This window comes from Hyla sarda, chromosome 3, assembly GCF_029499605.1.
Source record: "Hyla sarda isolate aHylSar1 chromosome 3, aHylSar1.hap1, whole genome shotgun sequence".
Classification (NCBI taxonomy): domain Eukaryota; kingdom Metazoa; phylum Chordata; class Amphibia; order Anura; family Hylidae; genus Hyla; species Hyla sarda.
Window position 1 is genome coordinate 81,026,314 of NC_079191.1, and position 23,885 is coordinate 81,050,198.

At 42.6% G+C, this 23,885-nt stretch overlaps 2 protein-coding genes across 3 annotated transcripts in view; one reads left to right on the forward strand and one right to left on the reverse strand.

Annotated features, from left to right (window-relative positions):
• Window positions 1-23,350, forward strand: part of LOC130361426 (kyphoscoliosis peptidase-like) — a 39,924-nt gene extending 16,574 nt beyond the window's left edge. For both annotated transcript variants that reach the window (XM_056564389.1, XM_056564390.1), the window contains 6 exons: window positions 3,331-3,413; window positions 6,518-6,626; window positions 8,860-8,977; window positions 18,636-18,824; window positions 19,950-20,140; window positions 20,348-23,350. In XM_056564389.1, coding sequence (XP_056420364.1) covers window positions 3,331-3,413; window positions 6,518-6,626; window positions 8,860-8,977; window positions 18,636-18,824; window positions 19,950-20,140; window positions 20,348-22,755 — 3,098 coding nt within the window. In that variant the 3' untranslated portion in view covers window positions 22,756-23,350. The remainder of the gene's footprint in view (window positions 1-3,330; window positions 3,414-6,517; window positions 6,627-8,859; window positions 8,978-18,635; window positions 18,825-19,949; window positions 20,141-20,347) is intronic.
• CEP63 (centrosomal protein 63) overlaps window positions 1-23,885 on the reverse strand; it is a 180,874-nt gene that overhangs the window by 19,785 nt on the left and 137,204 nt on the right. Inside the window, exon 15 of the transcript XR_008891004.1 lies at window positions 3,336-3,478. The gene's annotated coding sequence lies outside the window, so the exon portion shown is untranslated. The remainder of the gene's footprint in view (window positions 1-3,335; window positions 3,479-23,885) is intronic.

Sequence of the window (23,885 nt, forward strand, 5' to 3'; positions counted from 1 at the left end):
TGCCTGAACCACTATTAACAGCATCAGAGATCTGCATCACTTTATATTAGAAAGTGTTCTAGGCATGCTCTGTGACCTGTTGAACCCCCCACGATCAGCTACTTATCCCTTATCCTGAGTATAGGTGATAAGTTATTTTGGCTGCAGTAACCCATTAAAAAACGTCAAAAATATTATGACAATTGGATCTAGTGATCTCTATAGAACAGATAGTATCAGCCTAGTGAGGTTTAGAGGTCAAAATGATATGAGGATTTTTTTTTATATAGCTGGATATAGTAATATAAAAACAAAAAAAATATTTAAAAACATTTTGAAAGTAAGTTCAACAAAAAACATAAAAATGCTGCAGAAATATATAGCCCAGTTTTGGAGGTCTTGGTCTTGTGTTTCCAGGTTGTACTAACTGTTTAGCAATTGTCAGCACCACAATTCCCAGAATGCATTGTTTTTCCTCCGCTCTTCATTACAGCCCACTTACCCTGCCTACTTCCACAGCAGTCCTAACACTTCCTCGCCCAGAGCTGCTACACAACATCCCATTTAACAGCAAACTATTGCACATTCAGTGAGGATGCAGCACCTGCTATTCATACCTTGTCTGCTCCTCTGCCTGAAGCTCTGCTCAGCACAAGAGAGCTGTTAGCACATATAATTCTCCCTAAGTCCCAATAAAGATATATGTGTATATGACAGGTAGATGGTGATATAAGCTGTAGGGGCTGGTCACAGGAGATGACATCACTCAGGGGGTGTGGCTTTAGCTCAAAGAAAATATCCGTCTTGAAAGAGTGGGAGGAGCTGAGGAGCTGGAGACAACCCCACTCTGACAATGAGAAGTCTACACAACTACCTTTCAGTGCTGACTCACACAAAATATGCTAAAGCCAGTACAATTTGTGATAACATTATATTAAGTTATATATCCATGGGTGATAGTCTTATTTAACTCCTTAAGGCTGCAGAGCATACCTGTACACCCTGAGTCCGCTCCCTTTCTATAACTCAGGGCTACGGCTTGGCCCCACGTCATACCGGGTCAGGCCCGGCACCTAGCAACGGCCGGGACCTGTGGCTAATAGCGTGCGGCACTGATCGCGGTACCGTGTGCTATTAACCCTTTAGACGTTTCGTTCAAAGTTGATTGCCACTTCTAAAGTGAAACTAAACTGCTCGCGGCTAACTCAGTGGACTGTTCGGGACCGCCGCAGTGAAATTGCCGCGTCCTGAACAGCTGTAGGACACGAGGAGGGTGTCCGATTGACGAATAACTGCTCAGTGCTTGAGATCCAGGCATGAGCAGTCAAGCGGCAGTATCATCGATCAATGGTTTCCTATGAGAAACCTTTGATCAATGTAAAAGATCAGTGTGTGCAGTGTTATAGCCCCCTACTTTTATACAAAAAAAAGGTGACAAAAAAAAGTTAATAAAGATCATTTAACCCCTTCCCTAATAAAAGTTTGAATCACCCCCCTTTTCCCATTTAAAAAAAATTAAACTGTGTAAGCAAAAATAAACATATGTGGTATTGCCGCATGCAGAAATGTCCGAATTATAAAAAAAAATATATCGTTAATTAAACCGCACGGTCAATGGCGTATATGCAAAAAAGTTCCAAAGTCCAAAATAGCGTATTTTTGGTAACTTTTTATATCATGAAAAAATGAATATAAAGCTATGAAAAAGTCCGACCAATACAAAATTGTACCGCTATAAACTTCAGATCACAGCGCAAAAAATGAGCCATGATAGCGCCCCGTATGCGGAAAAATAAAAAAGTTATAGGGGTCAGAAGATGACAATTTTAAACGTATAAATTTTCCTGCATGTAGTTATGATTTTTTCCAGAAGTACGACAAAATCATTTTAATTTAAATCATTTCAATTAAATAATTTTAATCGTATGGACCTACAGAATAAAGATAAAGTGTCATTTTTACCGATAAATGTTCTGCGTAGAAACAGAAGCCCCCAAAAGTTACAAAATTGAATTTTTTCTTCAATTTTGTCGCACATTGTTTTTTTTTTCTGTTTCGTCATAGATTTTTGGGTAAAATGACTGATTTAATTACAAAGTAGAATTGGTGGCACAAAAAATAAGCCATCATATGGATTTTTAGGTGCAAATTGAAAGGGTTATGATTTTTAAAAGGTAAGGAGGAAAAAACGAAAGTGCAAAAACGGAAAAACGCTCAGTCCTTAAGGGGTTAAATACAATTTTCTTAAACCGGAATACCCCCCCTTAAGGCCAAATAAGTAAACAGGAACTTCCTGTTAAAAGAGCCTCTCCGACCCAACACAAATGTAATAAATTGAATTAAATTAACCCCACAGCCGTCACACCCCCTACCATAGAATTGCATTGAGGGGGCGGGGTGTGATGTCATGTGGGGGCGGGGCTATGAAGTCACAAGCTCCCAGCTTCGGCTCCAGCGTTCGGAACAGTTTGTGCCAAACGCTGAGCAGTGGAGTACCCCTTTAATTGTATCAGGTTAACATGCCGTGAATTGGTATTTGACAAGATGCCTCACCTACTTAGTGTCCCTAGTTTGTCATGACATAATGTTTATAGCTGTATGGTCCACCTGTTGTATACATCAGTCCATACAGGTATTAAGAATAATTTATGGTTATAGTAGAATGGTAGCACTGATTATTTTGATGAATGAGCAGTTTACTGGTAAAGGTAACATGAAGAAAAAGCTATGCTATATCGATGCATCAGGCTCAGTCTTTGGAGTGAAAGCAAAGTTTGACAATAAAGTTAGAATATATTGTACTGAAAAACTTAGTTAAACGTAAACTGACACCTAGATTACCTGCACTAAAACCAATAAACAGGGTTACAGTGCAGGTGAACCTGATTTAAAAGAGGTATAACTCTGTCAGTGGTCTGGTTCCGGAAATCCAGGCTGTGATCAGGCAGGAAGCCAATATACAGAGCTTCCCTGCTTCCATCCTCTCTGCTCCCAAATGCCCATCCACCTTGCGTTTGAGCAAAAGGTCCATAAATAATTATGGGTTGGGCGGGCATATTAGTACAGGAGGGGACGGAGGCAGGTAAGCTCTATATATTGGCTCCTGGCTCTGTTGTGTAGGTGGATTATCAATGTTGCCTTTGGACAGCCTGGATCTCTGAAACCAGGCCACTGATCGGGCTAAGTTATACCTCTTTTTAATCAGGTTACTCAGGTTACTTAGTGAAGGTGAACAAGGTGTCAGCTTTTCCTTAAAAAACATATACCGTACATGTGTCATCTGTAATATTCAGAAATGTAAGATATATTTACTAACATACTATATTATTTACTAAAATAATGTTTCATTAGCTTACCCCTGGGATACATCTTGCCTTAAGTCAATGCCCGTCAACTTGAAGAACTTTGAGAAACTGGATACATATGCTGCGCAGGTAAGGAGAACAGGATATCCTTTTTCCTTTGTAATTTTATTAGGTCTGACGTTTGACTGAAATTACTAGAAAACAGATTGATCATTATTATTGAATTTATCAGTATCTGTGATATTTGTCTGGGTTCTAAGTATGAGGATTTGAATGGCAGAGAATCATTACAATGTGTCCTTCCTGCCCTAAACTTAGATTTTAATGGGGTGCTCCGGTTAAGTCGGAGGCCGTAATTGTGACGTCACGACCACGCCCTCTTGTGATGTCACACCCCGCTCCCTCCATTCATGTCTATGGGAGGGGGCGTGTCAGCTGACATGATGTGATGTCACAAGGGGGCTTGAAAGTGAAGTCATGACCACTGCTGCAGGAACCCGCCATACTAAACAAACGCCGGGTGCTGTGGGAGATCCCAGGGGCCCCAGCAGCGGGACCCCTGTGATCAGACATCTTAACTCATATCCTTTGGATAGGGGATAAGATGTCTAGCAGCGGAGTACCCCTTTAAGAACAATTTATATAAAAAAATGTAATAAAATAAAAAGACTTTATTAAAGAGAACTTCCACCAAGAGGTAGCCAAAGATTGGGAAGCATGTCTGTTTTACTTATGCTAGCAGTGCCCGAATATAGTATGCAATGGGTATATATTGTTAACATAGTCATACCCTGCCCTACAACCAAACAAAGGGCAAAAGTGGTATATGTACTGTGAATCCTTAGAGCAGTATACTGGTAAAGAGTGTCATTTGTAAAAATGTTTGACATGTCAAAGGTTTAGATTAAACCGGGTTCGAGTCCTGAGACCCAATGCGATTGTGAGTATTAACTGGCTGAAGTATGAGGCAGTGTTCTTCACTCCCCACCCAGCTGCCCGATCCAACTCTTTCACCCCATAAACTACTGCAGTGATAATGGTCAAATTTGATTGACAGCTGATGCACACTTCACCCAGCTATTACTGACAATCGCAGTGGGTCCCAGGACTGAGACCAGATGCAATCAAAACCTTTTTTTTTTTTTTTTTACAAATGACGCTACTGCTTCAAAATATGTATACTGAATTGCATATTATTATTTTTGTTAACATGAGTGTCTTATGGATGGAACTAAGTGGAGTCAGTTATGTATATATCAGTGGTATATGTTGGAAGGATATCCTGACAGACACTGTCAGACATAAGCTTTAATTCTTCTATTCAGTTGTGACAGACATTTTTGCATAGATGACAACTGAACTGATTTCTCAGTTATGGTAAAACTCATGGTAAACTCATACTCTGTCCTCAGTTCCTGAGAAATAAATTCAAGGGTGACAAGCAATTGTTTCATTTCTGCCCAAGCAAAACAGAGAAAACATTTAATAAATTGGGTGGAAATTCTAAGGAAATGCACAATCGGAAAATATTACAGAACTAGGGCTTCTAGGCTTATGCTACTTTAATTGAATAGTCCATTCTTATTGTTTGGAAATGTATTCAATTAATTAATACAATTATTTAAACCTGTTAATGATTGGCCACAAATGCTGCAGTATAACCATAAAGTCCATTCTAAGGATTGTTTGTTTTTTTGGCTGCCATTTTTAAATTAATGGTGTAATACGAAACACAATAAAAAAAAAAAAATTGAAAACACAACTAAAGGTATTTTGATTGTGGTGTTTTTGAAGCATTTTTTCCATAAGGCAGCATGCTTTGTTATTTTAACCCATTGACCATAAAGGAATATTCCAAGTGTGAATAAGATGTTAAAATAGAGAAAAAAAGCTATCCTTACCTACCTCTGGTCTCCCACTATTTGCACTGCTGTTCCCAGTTATTCAAAAAAATAAAAATAAAATAGTGTTGTGTGTAAAACCATCACATGATTTGAAGTCTGAAAACCACCACAAAGAAATGCATGTGGCAAAAAATACCCTTTATAATGGAACCAGTAATTTCATAAAAATGTGCTACATTTAGTAAACGCTGATTCCCATGCATTTTTATTGCCAAAATAGAACCGAGGGGTAGACTTACTAATACTGTCTTAAATTTAGACAGCATAAAACTAGACGAGACAGGCAGAAGCTGTGTCAAATGCATAACACCCCAGGCTGGGAGATAGATTTCACACACATTTCTAGATATATTTAGAGCCATTTTTCTCTTACCTATTCCATATTTACTTTCTTTCCCCATATTTTATACCCAAATAATAGTGCACACAAAGGTGGCCCATTTTACTACTTCTCTTAGCTAAGCCCCTATTCAAAACTGTCTAGTTAAAGAGTACCTGCCACTAAATAAACTTTTCTAAACTAACTCAGGCTATGTTCCCTTCCTTCTTAAATCATAAAATAAATCCCTGAATCAACAGGACATCTCACAAAATCTAGTATCCATAACTATAATATTTTTTTCCAGAAAAGCATCCATCCCCCCTTGAACTTGTTTATTGAGTCAGACATCACAACATCATGCGGCAGAGAGTTCCATAGTCTCACTGCTCTTACAGTAAAGAATCTCTGTCTGTGATGATGGTGAAACCTTCTTTCCTCTAGACGTAGAAGATGCCCCCTTGTCATGGTTACCGGCCTAGATATAAAAAGATCACTAGAAAGATCTCTGTATTATCCATTCATATATTTGTATATTGTGAACAGATCGCCCCCAAGACATCTTATCTCTAAACTAAATAGCCCCAAGCTTGATAACCCGTCTTAGTAGTGTGATCCTCCAAAACCATTAATTATCTTTGTCGCCCTCCTCTGCACCCTCTCCAGTTCAGCTATGTCCTTCTTATATACAGGTGCCCAAAATAATCCCCATGTGGTCTGACTAGTGATTTGTACTATGTTCTTGTCATATCTATGCATATTTTGATGCATCTCATGCTGTTCTTTGCTTGGCAGTCGCAGCCTGGCACAAGTTTAGTCTACAGTCCACCAATACTCCCAAGTCCTTTTCAGTGGTAGTTATACCCAGGAATTTACTATTTTGCACATAAGTGTACATATTGAAGGAGCAGATTGACAGATACATTGGAATACTCAGCACTGATTACATGGATTTAAATGAGTAAATAGTGTAAGTGATTTAAAGTGAGTCTTTGTGCCTGTGTTCGTAGGTGGCTAAACCAAATACAGTTGAAGAGTTGGTAAAATCACTGCTAAAGATGGCACGAACTGACCTGGAGAAAGTCCGTGCCATCTGGATGTGGATCTGTCACCACATAGGTGAGAAAACTTTAGAATTTCATAACGTACTTGTATATTTTAGGAGAAATGATCTGCCAGTCACAGTCGTGCACAGTATTAGAGATAAGTTATGTGAACAGAAGCAGAACAGTCATTTTACAATGTCTTTTGTACAATATATACAGCATATAGTATGTTGTATATAGGCTCCATCCATAGACATACACCCTGCCACTTAACTCTTGCTTTACCAGTAAGTACTGGTAATATACATCTGTCACCTAGTGGAAGCCTAAGCTTGTCATTCAAGCACATAACCATATTAATACACTAAGGGTATGTTTACATTGAGGAATTGGAGCGGAATTGAAGAGGAATAATTTTGGTAAGGAAAATGTAGATTTTTGGCATTTTCTCCCTTCTGCTGACGGAATTGATGGAGAATGAAGAGGATTGGAGGAGGAGAAGGAAATGCTGTGGGAGGGGAAATTTTCCATTTTAAAATTCCCCTTGTAAATTCTGTGTGAATTCCATGCGATATTTGTCAAGTAAAAAAAATCTCACTCACTTTAATGGGCTTTTAGCTGCAGATTCCGCCTGAAGAATGAACACGTTCAATCCTCAGGCAGAATTCAGCATCTGAATTCTGCTAGCTGTGTGAACAGGGCAGTAGATAGTCCATTAAAATCAAAGGAACTTTCAATTAAAGGGGTACTCCACCCCAGGACATCTTCCAAAAAGATATCAGGTCTGGCATCCTGAACATTTATGTTCAGAACGCTGGGTTCGGGTGGTCGTGGTCATGATGCCATGCCATGCCCTCTCCATTCATGTCTATGGGAGGGGGCATGAAATCTGTGGTCGCTCGTTACGCCCCCCTCCCATAGACATGAATGGAGGGAGCTTGGCATGGTGTTACGACCACGGTCGCCCAAACCCAGCGTTTTCAAAACAGGGGGTTTCACCCAGAGATCCTTTGGAAGATGTCCAGGGGTGGAGTACCCCTTTAATCGAATGTTCAATTGACTTTAATGGACTTTCCACTGCCCTGTTCACACTGCTAGCAGAATTCAGATTTTTAAGGATGATTTGGAGCAGAATAACCAATTGGAATTACTTGAGTAAATTCCTCTCCAATTCCTCAGTGTGAACATACTCTAAGGGTACGTTCACACTGCGTAATTCCCACAAGTAGAATTACGTGCTGTGAACCATAACATCAGTGTGAATGAGTTTTCCATTAGACCCGTTCACACTAAGGAATTTTAGCGGCGGACAATTCTGCCACTGAATTTGAACATGTTAATTTCTTGCGCAGAAGTCCGCGTGCACTGCATAGCTGTGGAAATTCTGCGGGTGGAGATTCCGCAGTGTGAACGTAGCCTTATAAAAGGGAGTACTCATCAGATACACTCTGCCTATATCATGGTCAGCAACTTGTACACAGCATCCATAAAATGCAACAAACTAAGAGTCTATTCAAATCATGTTTCAGTGTTACTCCAGAGATATACTTTGGAATACCTTCAAAAATACATTTCTACGTATATACCTCAATGTACTCACATTGGAGCCATTCACTTTAGACCGAATGTAGTCTACTAATGACAATGTTCAGTCTATTGCAACTTAAAGGCACAGTCAACCACGTAAGAGTGCTACAAAAAAAATAATAAATTAGCCAAATGTAGTCACTAGTAGACAACAGGGTGTGCCATTTATATGGATACACCTTAATAAAATGGGAATGGTTATTGATATTAACTTCCTGTTTGTGTCACATTAGTATATGTGAGGGAGGAAACTTTTCAAGATGGGTGGTGACCATGGCAGCCATTTTGAAGTCGGCCATTTTGAATCCAACTTTTGTTTTTTCAATAGGAAGAGGGTCATGTGACACATCAAACTTATTGGGAATTTCACAAGAAAAACAATGATGTGCTTGGTTTTAACATAACTTTATTTTAGATGTGTCACATGACCCTCTTCCTATTTTCCCCCCTCACATATACTAATGTGCCACAAACAGGAAGTTAATATCACCAACCATTCCCATTTTATTAAGGTGTATCCATATAAATGGCCCACCCTGTGCATTTGGTCTGCTGAAGTCTTTGAAGCAATTCTGAGTTATACTTCTGACATAGTGCCAAAATGTGACATAAATATGGTCCAGCACACACATACTTTAATCCAAGCATATTTATTAACCCTTCATACTAAGCATACTATTGATAGCGGAATTGTTAAATTTATTTTATATCTTATATAGAGTATGACTTAGAGGCTCTGGAAGATAAGTCAAAGTGGTGTGGTGACCCCAATCAGATACTGCTCACAGGGAAAGGAGCGTGTGAGGGATACGCAAGCTTGTTTGAAAACATGTGCAGGTAAGAGAAAGCAAAGGACTGGTTTGCCTGCGCCATTCTTTATATGTGAGAGAAGTTAATGAGCATTGTGTAAAATATAATGAAGTTGTATAGGCTTAAAAGGGGCACTCCAGTGGAAAACAAATGTTTTCAAATCAATTAGTGTCAGAAAGTTAAACAGATTTGTAAATTACTTCTATTTAAATATCTTAATCCTTCCAGTACTTATCAGCTGCTGTATGCTACAGAGGGAGTTGTGTAGTTCTTTCCAGTCTGACCACAGTGCTCTTTGCTGACACCTCTGCACATGTCAGGAACTGTCCACAGCAAGAGGTTTGCTAAGGGGATTTACTTCTACTCTAAACAGTTCCTGACACGGACAGAGGTGGCAGCAGAGAGCACTGTGGTCAGGCAGAAAAGAACAACACAACTTCTTCTGTAGTATACAGCAGCTGATAAGAACAGGGAAGGATTAATATATTTAAATAGAAGTAATTTACAAATCTACATAACTTTCTGGCACCAGCTGAATTTTGTTTTCCACAAGAGTACCTCTTTAAACTGGGTGTGTGAACAGGTTACCAAACAGGTTCAAAACAATTGTTGAGTGTTTATTAAGAGGTAAATGTATCTCGACAATAAACCAAAGTCACTTTCTAATGTCCATCTTATTGTATTCTCCTAATCCAAATGCTGCAGTAATATAAATATGGGGATTGCTCAGCCTACTCCATAGTAATACACTGCTCCAAATATTAAGGGAACACTAAAATAACACATCCTAGATCTGAATGAATGAACTAATCGTATGAAATACTTTGGTCTTTACATAGTTGAATGTGCTGACAACAAAATCACACAAAAAATATCAGTGGACATCAACTTCATCAACCCATGGAGGTCTGGATATGGAGTCACACTCAAAATCAAAGTGGAAAACCACACTACAGGCTGATCCAACTTTATGTAATGTCCTTAAAACAAGTCACAATGAGGCTCAGTAGTGTGTGTGGCCTCCACGTGCCGTATGACCTCCCTACAATTCCTGGGCATGCTCCTGATGAGGTGGCGGGTCTCCTTAGGGATGTCCTCCCAGACCTTGGCTAAAGCATCTGCCAACTCCTGGACAGTCTGTGGTGGACAGAGCGACACATGATGTCCCAGATGTGCTCGATCGGATTCAGGTCCGGGGAACAGGCGGGCCAGTCCATAGCATCAATGCCTTCCTCTTGCAGGAACTACTGACACACTCCAGCCACATGAGGTCTATCATTGTCTTGCATTAGGAGGAACCCAGGGCCAACCGCACCAGCATATGGTCTCACAAGGGGTCTGAGGATCTCATCACGGTACTTAATGGCAGTCAGGCTACCTCTGGCAAGCATATGGAGGGCTGTGCGGCCCCCCAAAGAAATGCCACCCCACACCATTACTGACCCACCACCAAACTGGTCATGCTAGAGGATGTTGCAGGCAGAAGAACGTTCTCCACGCCGTCTCCAGACTCAGTCACATCTGTCACATGTGCTCAGTGTGAACCTGCTTTCCTCTGTGAAGAGCACAGGGCGCCAGCTGTAAACACAACCCCCACTTGTGGATGTCGGGCTCTCATACCACCCTCATAGAGTCTGTTTCTGACCGTTTGAGTGGACACATGCACATTTGTGGCCTGCTGGAGGTCATTTTGCAGGGCTCTGGCAGTGCTCCTCCTTGCAAAAAAGGCGGAGGAAATGGTCATGCTGCTGGGTTGTTGCCCTCCTGAGGCCTCCTCCACGACTCCTGATGTACTGGCCTGTCTTCTGATAGTGCCTCCATGCTCTGGACTTTACGCTGACAGACACAGCAACCTTTCTTGCTCGCATTGATGTGCCATCCTGGATGAGCTGCACTACCTGTGCCACTTGTGTGGGTCGTAGACTCCTTCTCATGCTACCACTAGAGTGAAAGCACCGCCAGCATTCAAAAGTGACCAAAACATCAGCCAGGAAGCATAGGAACTGAGAAGTGGTCTGTGGTCACCACCTGCAGAACCACTTCTTTATTGGGGTGTTTTGCTAATTGCCTATAATTTCCACCTGTTGTCTGTTCCATTTGCACAACAGCATGTGAAAATTATTGTCAATCAGTGTTGCTTCCTGAGTGGACAGTGTGATTTCACAGAAGTCCTGGACAAAGCCTGTGAGGCGAAATGCGTCGGAGGTGCTGGGGGGTTTGGGGTCATAACATACCTGGTTGATATACTCTGCATGCTCTTTTATCCCCCACTTGGGGTTCTGTTTACCATATTATTAGTTACTTTTGTGCACTGTTACTCACTTTATGTACTATTTTTAAACAGAAGACATAGCTGTGGTTATATAGGCAATAACCTTCACTAAATGAGTGAGTCTCATACTTTATGCAGATACACCTATCCATGATCCTAGCCATCTCATTATGGTATATTGTTCCATGCACTTGCACTTTTTTCATTTTATTGTCTTTTATGCATGCTATATAGGGCTTATTATTGTGTTTGCCTGGAGAGTACTATCCCTCTTTTTTCTATGCCCATTGCTGTATGTGTATTTTTATGTACTACTTTGGTAAATTAATAAAATTATGTGATTTTATCATGATCCTACGGTCTATATAGTGGTTTTTGTTTCTCCTTTGGTACTGATCTATGGTGCCGTCAGTTCTATTAAACAGTTGAGGTTTTGTGTATAACTGAAATATACTGTATATGGTTAAACACAGGTACAATATAGTATTCTGAATAAAGGCTTTGTTACACGGAGCGTTGATTGGCATCACCCTGTGTAAAAGTGGGTACAATCTGTTGATGAATGAGCAAAGTCTTGTTTATCTGCTGATTCCTTCGTTTTGCGCTGATTAAAATCGTTGTTTGTTGGCTAGTAGAAAAGGCCTGTGTGAACGATCACTGAACCTTTGGTGTACCACAATTTTTTAGTTAAACCTTGTAATAGGCTCAGTAAATGACCATCGTTCTTTGAGATTGTTGCTTGTTTACAGAAAGTGTTGGGCCACTAAGGCCTAAGGGTAAATGTAGAAAGTTTAGAATAGAGGAAAACCTCTGCAGCAATATCAACCAAAATCTGCAAGGACAGCTACACAGCAAATCTACATCAAACTGTGAGGAATTTGGCGTGAATTTGCTGCTGCTCCCTGCAAATTTCCTAAGTGAAAAAAACATAACACACGTAACCATAGTTGTGGACTTTGCTGCAGATCCACAGGTAAGCTGCTGTAAACTATGCAGCAATAGGCTTTGACATCAAAAAGGAAAATGCACAATAAATCTGTGCAAACCATGATAGACATGTCCACACCATGTGCAGGAGAGTTGCTTAGTCCATGTCCACACCATGTGCAGGAGTTTCTTAGTCCATGTCCACACCATGTGCAGGAGAGTTGCTTAGTCCATGTCCACACCATGTGCAGGAGATTTGCTTAGTCCATGTTCTCACTATGTGCAGGAGATTTGCTTAGTCCATATCCACACCATGTGCAGGAGAGTTGCTTAGTCCATGTTCTCACTATGTGCAGGAGATTTGCTTAGTCCATAGCCACACCATGTGCAGGAGAGTTGCTTAGTCCATGTTCTTACTTTGTGCAGGAGATTTTCTTAGTCCATATCCACACCATGTGCAGGAGTTGCTTAGTCCATGTCCACACCATGTGCAGGAGAGTTGCTTAGTCCATGTCCACACCATGTGCAGGAGAGTTGCTTAGTCCATGTTCTCACTATGTGCAGGAGATTTGCTTAGTCCATATCCACACCATGTGCAGGAGAGTTGCTTAGTCCATGTTCTCACTTTGTGCAGGAGATTTTCTTAGTCCATATCCACACCATGTGCAGGAGAGTTGCTTAGTCCATGTTCTCACTATGTGCAGATTTGCTTAGTCCATGTTCTCACCATGTGCAGGAGATTTGCTTAGTCCATGTCTACACCATGTGCAGGAGATTTGCTTAGTCCATGTCCACACCATGTGCAGGAGAGTTGCTTAGTCCATGTTCTCACTATGTGCAGGAGATTTGCTTAGTCCATGTCCACACCATGTGCAGGAGATTTGCTTAGTCCATGTCGACACCATGTGCAGGAGATTTGCTTAGTCCATGTCGACACCATGTGTAGGAGATTTGCTTAGTCCATGGCTACACCATGTGCAGGAGATTTGCTTAGTCCATGTCGACACCATGTGCACAAGATTTGCTTAGTCCATGTCGACACCATGTGCAGGAGATTTGCTTAGTCCATGTCGACACCATGTGCACGAGATTTGCTTAGTCCATGTCGACACCATGTGCAGGAGATTTGCTTAGTCCATGTCCACACCATGTGTAGGAGATTTGCTTAGTCCATGTCGACACCATGTGTAGGAGATTTGCTTAGTCCATGGCTACACCATGTGCAGGAGATTTGCTTAGTCCATGTCGACACCATGTGCAGATTTGCTTAGTGCATGTCGACACCATGTGCACGAGATTTGCTTAGTCCATGTCGACACCATGTGCACGAGATTTGCTTAGTCCATGTCCACACCATTGCCAGGAGTTGCTTAGTCCATGTCCACACCATATGCAGGAGAGTTGCTTAGTCCATGCCCACACCACATGCAGGAGATTTGCTTAGTCCATGTCCTCACTATGTGCAGGAGATTTGCTTAGTCCATGTCCACACCATGTGCAGAAGACTTGCATAGTGTCACAAATAAACATTACTTATCTTATATATCTGCACGTCACTGCTGTTGCAGCACTCACCATTTCAACACAAGGAAATGTCTGTGTAGCTAATGACTGGTTGGGGCAGGTCACTGCTGTAGCTATTAGGGGAGATTTATCAAAACCTGTGTAGAGGAAGAGTACTGTAGTTGCCCATAGCAACCAATTAGATCCCTTCTTTCATTTTTTCACAGGCCTCTTTGAAAATGAAACAAGCAAGCTGATTGGTTGCTATGGGCATCCCCCATTGACTGGTTGTACAGGTATTTCCTGTGGATTTACCAAACCTTTTAGTTGTAAAAAGGAATACTAGACAGCACCATCATTAGCAACATTATCATACGGTACTTGCTGATGTTCTTTTACATCATTAATTTCTTTGAAAACCAAAATGCACCAAACTGACACAATATGATGAATAGATATAAATCTTTATTATTCTTATCAAATAGGATAAAATATGATAAAAAATCAGCAGCAGTTAGAAAGAAAAGGACTCCAAACAAAAATATCAAATATTGTCCAATAGGTACATAGAATGGCACATAAATATAAGCATATGATACTGAATACGAGGTGGACTTAAGAATAAGCCACAATACATATGTATAGGAATACACCTAAAGATGCCTCAGTAAACCCAGTACACTAATGTAAACAGAAAGGCCATATATAAAAGCATAGCATGTAAAGTGTCATTTGCCTAGTGCTATTGGCAGTATAAATGCAGGGAGACAAGGATGTTAACCATACAAGTCTGAGGGGAAGAAAACCACCTCAATAAGAGTTGGAGCATCGATTGTCCATGTGATAGAAATAATCATATAAGACTGTCCATGTATCTAGCCATCTGACACCCAGCTATACTTACACAAGTCAGGAGCCTACCCCTACGTCGTTTCGCTCACTGGCTTTCTCAGGGAGAGTCATATGGAGGGTAAACGGAAGTTTATATATATGGTATCGACCAATAAGAAGAAGTTCTATATGAATAAAATACCTGGTGCAGCTGTGCGCGCTGTTCGCGTGGCGTGTAATGGTCTGCGCCATCTTGTGTTCAACCGCGCATGCGCACGGCGCCACCGGAGTGAGTTCATATTGACGTCACCATGATGGTAGCGGGCGCACGCGCAGTGAACACAAGAAGCTGGAACTGGTAAGGGAAAATCCAACGCATGCGCAGACTGATAGGTAAGCTGCGCATGCGTGGACAAGATCGGCCCGTACTCAACAGGCGCATACATACTAAAGATAGTAGTATGGGGAGTGCTATATTTAAAGGATAGACAACACAAACCACATGTAGTGAGGACAAAAAAGTGGTCGTGCCCAAAATAAAATAAAGTGATCATGCTGGTGAACACAATGAAAGACATAAAGAAAGATGTAATAATAATACTACATAATGATGAATAAATAATGATTTAAAATAACGCATAAATGTATAGTTGTTACGATTCGGCAGGCTGGATGTGGATCCTCTGTGTCAGCGAGGGATTGGCGTGGACCGTGTCGGTGGACCGGTTCTAAGTTGCTACCGGTATTCACCAGAGCCCGCCGCAAAGCGGGATGGTCTTGCTGCGGCGGTAGCAACCAGGTCATATCCACCGGCAACGGCTCAACCTCGCTGACTGCTGAGAAGGCGTGGGACAGAAGGACTAGACAGAGGCAAGGTCAGACGTAGCAGAAGGTCGGGGCAGGCGGCAAGGTTCGTAGTCAATGTGGATAGCAGAAGATCTGGAACACAGGCTTTGGACAACACTAAACGCTTTCACTGGCACAAGGCAACAAGATCCGGCAAGGAAGTGCAGGGGAAGTGAGGTAATATAGACAGGGAGAAGGTGGAAGCTAATTAGGCTGATTGGGCCAGGCACCAATCATTGGTGCACTGGCCCTTTAAATCTTAGAGAGCTGGCGCGCGCGCGCGCGCCCTAGAGAGCGGAGCTGCGCGCGCCAGAACATGACAGCCGGAGACCGGGACGGGTAAGTGACTTGGGATGCGATTCGCGAGCGGGCGCGTCCCGCTATGCGAATCGCATCCCCGCCGGCAATGTCAGTGCAGCGCTCCCGGTCAGCGGGTCTGACCGGGGCGCTGCAGAGAGAGAGACGCCGCGAGCGCTCCGGGGAGGAGCAGGGACCCGGAGTGCTCGGCGTAATAGTACCCCCCCCTTAGGTCTCCCCTCTTTTTGTCTCCTTGTTCCTTCAAAAGAGACGAGAACATAGGGGACGCCTCTTGAGTCTCCTTCTGAAAAAAGAAGTCCTGGGTAGCTATACCAGCGGCAGGTAGTTCAGAAGAAGTGGGAGTGGGGAGGGGGGGCAGAGGGTGAAGCTTGTCACGGGGCAGAGTGTCACCAGGACGGGGGCTATGAGGAGGCACGGCACAGTCCAGATAGGCCTTGGGGAGACTAGGCACAGAAGGAGACACAGAGGCCCGACAGACGGGACTGGGAGCAGATGTGAGGCATTTCTTACGGCAAGCAGAACCCCAATTCTTGATCTCCCCGGTGGTCCAGTCAAGGGTGGGAGAATGATGCTGGAGCCATGGCAGACCGAGGAGGACTTCAGAGGTGCAGTTGGGAAGGACGAAAAATTCAATCTTTTCGTGATGGGGTCCAATGCACATTAAGAGGGGTTCTGCGCGGTAACGCACAGTACAGTCCAACTTCACTCCGTTGACCGAAGAAATGTAGAGCGGCTTGACGAGATGGGTCAGCGGGATGCAGAACTTATTCACCAAAGAGTCCAGAATAAAATTTCCAGAAGCACCAGAGTCCAAGCAGGCCACGGCTGAGAGGGAGGAGTTGGCAGAAGGAGAAATCCGCACGGGCACAGTGAGACGTGTAGAAGCAGACTTCGTACCAAGGGATGCCACACCCACGTGAGCTGGGTGCGTGCGTGCATTTCCTAGACGTGGAGGACGAATAGGGCAATCCACCAAGAAATGTTCGGTACTAGCGCAGTACAGACATAGATTTTTTTCCCTACGGCGAGTCCCCTCTTCATGGGTCAGGCGACACCGATCCACTTGCATAGCCTCTTCGGCGGAAGGCACAGGGGTAGATTGCAAAGGATACTGTGGGAGAGGTGCCCAGAGATCAAGGTCTTTTTCCTGGCGGAGCTCCTGGTGTCTCTCAGAAAAACACATGTCAATGCGGGTGGCCAAATGGATAAGTTCTTGCAGGTTGGCAGGAATCTCTCGTGCGGCCAGCACATCCTTGATGTTACTGGATAGGCCTTTTTTAAAGGTCGCGCAGAGAGCCTTGTTATTCCAAGATAATTCGGAAGCGAGAGTACGAAATTGGATGGCGTACTCGCCTACTGAAGAATTACCCTGGACCAGGTTCAGCAGGGCAGTCTCGGCAGAAGAAGCTCGGGCTGGTTCTTCGAAGACACTACGGACTTCAGCGAAGAAGAACTGGACTGTGGCAGGATCATTGCGGTCCCAGAGCGGTGTAGCCCAAAACAAGGCCTTTCCAGAAAGAAGACTCACTATGAACGCCACCTTAGACCGTTCTGTAGGAAATTGGTCCGACAACTTCTCCATATGTAGGGAACATTGAGACAAGAAGCCACGGCAGAGTCTAGAGTCCCCATCAAATTTGTCCGGCAGGGACAAGCGGAGGCTAGGAGCGGCCAGTCGCTGTGGAGGAGGTGCAGGAGCTGGCGGAGGAGATGGTTGCTGCTGTAGCAGTGGCAGAAGTTGCTGTAATGTGGCGGTCAACTGCGACAGCTGCTGTCCTTGTTGGGCAATTTGCTGCGATTGCTGAGCGACCACCGTGGATAGGTCAGCGAGACTTGGCAGCGGCACCTCAGCGGGATCCATGGCCGGATCTACTGTTACGATTCGGCAGGCTGGATGTGGATCCTCTGTGTCAGCGAGGGATTGGCGTGGACCGTGTCGGTGGACCGGTTCTAAGTTGCTACTGGTTTTCACCAGAGCCCGCCGCAAAGCGGGATGGTCTTGCTGCGGCGGTAGCAACCAGGTCGTATCCACCGGCAACGGCTCAACCTCGCTGACTGCTGAGAAGGCGTGGGACAGAAGGACTAGACAGAGGCAAGGTCAGACGTAGCAGAAGGTCGGGGCAGGCGGCAAGGTTCGTAGTCAATGTGGATAGCAGAAGATCTGGAACACAGGCTTTGGACAACACTAAACGCTTTCACTGGCACAAGGCAACAAGATCCGGCAAGGAAGTGCAGGGGAAGTGAGGTAATATAGACAGGGAGCAGGTGGAAGGTGGTGCCAGGTACCTGAAATGAAAAAGAGAAGGAAGAGGAAAGAAAACAAGAGAAAAGTAAAAGTAATAGAAACGAAAGATATATATAGACCAAGATAAAGATGTGGACAAGACAGGGAACAAGGGAAAAGGGGAAAGGAGGAAGAGGAAAAGGAAAAAGAGGGTACGAATAAGGAAAAAGAAATGCTATGCTTTTATATATGTCCTTTCTGTTTACATTAGTGTACTGGGTTTACTGAGGCATCTTTAAGTGTATTCCTATACATATGTATTGTGGCTTGTTCTTAAGTCCACCTCGTATTCAGTATCATATGCTTATATTTATGTGCCATTCTATGTACCTATTGGACAATATTTGATATTTTTGTTTGGAGTCCTTTTCTTTCTAACTGCTGCTGATTTTTTATCATATTTTATCCTATTTGATAAGAATAATAAAGATTTATATCTATTCATCATATTGTGTCAGTTTGGTGCATTTTGATAGGTTTTCTAGTATCTTTAGGCGCCAAACATTGGTCAGTACCTTGTTTGTTTATGGCCATACTTTATTGGTTCACATATTAATTTCTTTAGTTCAACTGGCAGGATCATTTTTACATAGGTGTTCTAGTACCTGGGAGGTGAAATTAGTTTACTTTCACAAAAAGCAACACATACAACTTCAACAAACAGACTTATGCTTAACATGGCTCTCTCTTCACCTTACTTCCAGACTTGCTGGCATCAAGTGCCTAAAAATTGGTGGCTATTCTAAGGGTCACAGCTATGATTTGGGCCAGACATTCTCTGACGAGACAAACCATGCCTGGAATGCGGTTTATCTAAACAAGAAATGGCATCTTCTGGACTCTACATGGGGAGCCGGACATGCAGACAGCAATAGTAGCAAGTTTAACTTTAGGTAAGTAGGTAAGAATTTAATATGCTATCATTTACCATAGACATACAATCCTTATAAAGTGGCAAATCAACCAGTTTAACATAAAGAATCCCTTGCTATGTTGGTCTAGAATCCATCTTTTCTGTAGACATAGAGAATGTTCTCATATTATAGATACAGTCTTGAGTATAAATAGGTCAGGGCAAAAACCTAAATATTAACTGTTCGCATATTTATACATACAGTACAGGAAAGAGAGGGGAGGCTCCTGCTGCAGTCAGTTATTTCACAAGCAGACAGAATAGTGAGGAGAGAGAAGGGGGGGGGGGTCATAAGCTGATCTTTCTGAACACACAGAAAATATCTCTATGTTAAGGGAAGAAGAAAATGTAAGTAGAAATTGCTAAGATTTTTTTTACATTTTCTTCAGTTTTCTTCTAAGTTTATATATGTCTGTCTACACGTAACACCCAGCTACATGGTTATCATCTTCAGTTGAATGCTAAATCTAATGAACACCCTAAATAACAAAGCATTTTTGCCTGCAGAACTGATGCAATCTGGATTCTTTTTTGTTTCTTGCACAACATCCATTACTCTGCAAAAATTGTTGTCTGAAATTAATGGGTTACCATGTAACAACATCTTCTCAGATATAAAAAACTGGAAAAAAATTACGGTAAAATAGTGACTACATTCCAGTAGATCCTCAAATGCTCTTTTCTTGATTGATGATAGCCACTATTCCAATCTAAACTGAAACAAAGTACAGTTAAAAATGTTATATTTATAGTTAGGATTTCCTTACTGGCATACTACAAACCATGAGTTATATGATGTACAGTAAATTATCCCCAATCGCACACTTCACTCCCCTGCTTATCGCCCATTCTGTCATGTTCTGCCAAGTGATAGGCTCATGGACTATAATGGAGCCAGTTTCTTAAAATGAGTAGCAAACTGGGGAGTGAAGCACGCTAACACCGAGCTTTATCTACAGATCTTGTGGGTCTCAGCACTGAGACCCTGACAGATCAAAATGTCTGCATGACATGTCAAAAGTTTCTTTTCTTTTAATGACAGTAACATTTTAAAAACAGCAAGTCATTTTAACTTGTACAACTTAATTTTATTTTTATTTTGCAGATACAATGAATTTTATTTTCTGACGCATCCAGCCTTATTTATAGAAGATCATTTCCCTGATAACCAGAACTGGCAACTATTACAAGTCCCACTCTCACTTAAACAGTTTGAAGGGAACATACGGCACAAGAGCAGCTTCTATAATGCCGGGCTGATAGCATCCTATCCAGAGACTCTCCAGGTGGAAACAGGTATAGCAATTCATATAAACACCTTGACTTGGATATTCTTTTAGCATGTTTCATCTCTAGTTTGCTTGGTTAAATATATAAAATGTTAGATATGATACTGATAAATATTATGGTACTGTAAGATAGATACTGCTACAGAAAGAAACTGTTAAACAGGATGACCTGTAAATAAATGTGGCCAATGACACTATATTCTCTCTCTTACAGTTAATGGAAAGGCCAAATTTTCAATCGAGGGACATTTCCCTGCTCTTTTTTCTTTCACTCTAAATAAAACGGAGAAGCCTGGTCTTCTGACCCTAACTAAACATGGAATGCAGCTGGAGGTGTATCCACAAGCAACTGGCAGACACCGTCTGGAACTTTTTACCAAACTTTATGATAGCACAAAGGAAACATATGAAAGCATTGTGGAATATATAATCTGCTGTGGATCTGTAGATCCTGTGTTCAAGATCCCCAGGGAATTAGATGTTGTGGTTGGCCCAAGTTGGCTGACAGACAAGAAGGGGTTTCTGCAGCTTACATGCCGTGACCCAGTGATTAACACCCCGGATGGACGCTGTACTATCGGTTTCACACTAGCCAAACGAAATGTTGTAATAGCAACTTTGCATAGTGATCTCATCAAACCTGGAGATGAGAGGAGATATGTCTTGCAAACCCTCCGAGGCAACAGAGTGGAGTTTAAGATCCATTTACCTCAACAAGGCCACTATGCCTTAAAGATACATAATTCAACTGGCCAAGGAAAGTTTGAGTGTTTTTGCAATTATCTTATTGTGTGTACAAATCCTGATGTTGCATGGCCACCATTCCCGAAAAAGCTGCAAAACCCTGTTGGGCCAACTGCCCTAATGGAAAAGAAAGGCCTTCTGCAACCATCTTGTCGTGATCCTATCATTTATTCTTCAGATGGATATTCCATTATTTCATTCACATTAAAAGATAACATAAAAATTCTGACAGCACTTCTGAGCGATGATCCATCTCTAAATGACTGTGGGGGGAAGCGCAATGTGACACAAGTGCAAAGAGGGCAGCACTTAGAACTACAAGTCCGTCTACCTCAAACAGGATCTTACGTTCTTCAGATATTTGCTGACAGTAAAACCTCTCCCCCTACCTTTGAATATATCTGTAATTACTTGATTTGCTGTTCTGGTATAGATACCTCCAGCTCTGAGGCACCTGTCATACCGCACATACCAGTGGGTTCAAGCAATACAACAGATAAAAAAGGTTTCATCCAGCCATCACAGTTAGGACAAGTAATTGATAGCCCAGATGGACGTTGCTCTCTAAATTTTTCCTTGGATAGGGATATGAACTGTTTGGCTACATTACATTCAGACGATAACAAGTGGAACAGCCAAATGGAAAGAAGATACATTCTGCAAACTCAAAGACAGCGGCAGGTGGAGTTCTACGTCCAGCTCCCAAAAAGTGGCTCATACGAATTAAGAGTCTATGCAGATAATAAATTTCAGCCAGGAAACTACGAGTTTGTATGCAGTTATCTCATTTCATGTTCAAACCCAAAGGTAGAATGGCCACCATTCCCCAACATATTGCAAAACCCAGTTGGGCCCACACCATCATTAGAGAAAAAAGGCCTTTTGCAACCATCCCAAACAAAACCAATAATCCACTCAAATGATGGTCGGTGCTCTCTATCTTTTACACTCAAGAAAGAGATGGGGATATTTGCCAGGCTACAGTCTGAAGATGTGCTATTGACTGAAGAAGGTGAAAGGAGACATGTTCTACAAGTCCAGAGACAAAACATTGTGGAGTTTCATATACAGCTGCCTCAGGCAGGCATGTACGTTCTGAAGATTTACACAGAGTCTGAGCAGGGCAGCTTTAGGTTTGCCTGTAACTATCTGATTTCTTGTGTTACTACTCAAGTGAAATGGCCTTTGCTACCAGTTGAGTTATGCAACCCTGTTGGGCCTAGTTATCTCTCTGATAAAAAAGGACTTCTCCGTCCATCTCATCTGGACCCAACGATTCATACAGATGATGGCCGCTGCTGTATTAGCTTTGCCTTGGATGAAAAGATTGAAGTTATGGCTACCCTCCATTCTGATGATATCACATCGGAGGAGGCAAGAAGGAGGTTCATTTTCCAAGCAGAAAAGGAAGGCCGGGTTGAATTTGAAATCCAACTTCCTAAAGCCGGTAACTATGTGCTGAAGGTCTGCACCAAAAAGAAGACAGACCTAAGCAACGTTTACGACTATGCCTGCAATTACCTCTTATGTTGTTCCAATACAAAAATACGGTGGTCATTTTTTCCAATGAGATATAGTGCATGGAATGTGAATTATGAACTCCTGGAACCACGGACTGGTATCCTGCCAGCCAACAGCGAGGTACAGTTCAGGATTAAGGCCAAAGGCCTGGCAGCAGTGGTCATCAAAGGCAAGAACGTTTGGCCTCTGACATTAAGTCGAGATGGATTTTGGGAAGGAGTCTGTAGCACAGCTGGAAGCAAGGACATACAAGTGCTAATGACAAATAATCTGAACAAGAATTATGCTCTAGTACTTAGTTATCAGGTGAAGGGTGCAGTTCATCAGCGTTTAATAGAAAGCTCATATTCCTCTTAGCTTCGCAAGTTGGAAAACTCCTTCCAATTCTCCAGCTCCCCTCCAATATGAATCATCTTAATGAGAACACTTGTCAGAGGTGCTAAAACCAGTTATGATCAGCTACATTGAAAGCTTTTGTGTGTGTCATATTAATGCACTCTATCCTGATCTCAGCTACAATTTGGCTGATATAGCATGCTTTTTTATTGGGGTTATCTTAGTACGGTTTGTTTAACAGCCACATTTTCCACATTCTGTCAACAAGAAGCAGATGTTTCTCCTTACCACTGAGACTGTATATATCAATTTGTCAACTATTAGTGCTGTGTGTGTGAATGACTGGACAATATTACTGCAGAATGTATGGTCACATCATACCACTGTGAACTGCAATAAGCAGCCAGCGCAATGTATCTTAAAACTGTATAGGAATTGAAACCGTGTTTACTGTAACATAAATATATATACATACACTTATGATATGGCCAGTTTTAATTGAAGGTATAAACATTTGTCCAACCCTTAGGAGCAGTATAGCTAACTCTCATATCCCTGGGTAGCTTACTGATCTGTATATTTTTACCTGTCTTACATCTGAATTTTGTCCCAAACAGTGCCAATGATACTTAAAGGGGTGACAATTTATCCCCTATATTAAAGGATCGGGGAGAAGTTGCCTGATCGCGCGGGGTCCCGCCGCTGGGGACCCCCGCGATCTCACACGCAGCACCCCGCTCTCATCAGGCCCCGGAGCGGACATCCGCTCACGGTCTGATGACTGCTGATCACGGGGCCGGAGTCTCATGACGTCACGGCTCGGCCCCCGTGTGACATCACGCTCCGCCCCTCAATGTAAGTCTATGGCCGGGGGCGAGACGTCACACGGGGGCAGAGCTGTGACATCACGATCACCGGCCCCGTCATCAGACCCGAAGCGGATGTTCGCTCCAGGGCCTGATGAGAACGGGGTGCTGCGTGCGAGATCGCGGGGGTCCCCAGCGGCGGGACCACGCGCGATCAGGCAACTTATCCCCTATCTTTTAGATAGGGGATAAATTGTCAGGACGGTAGTACCCCTTTAAAGGTACCACAAGATAGCAAAATGTTTTATAAAATCATTTTGCATACACAGATGAACAGATTAGTCA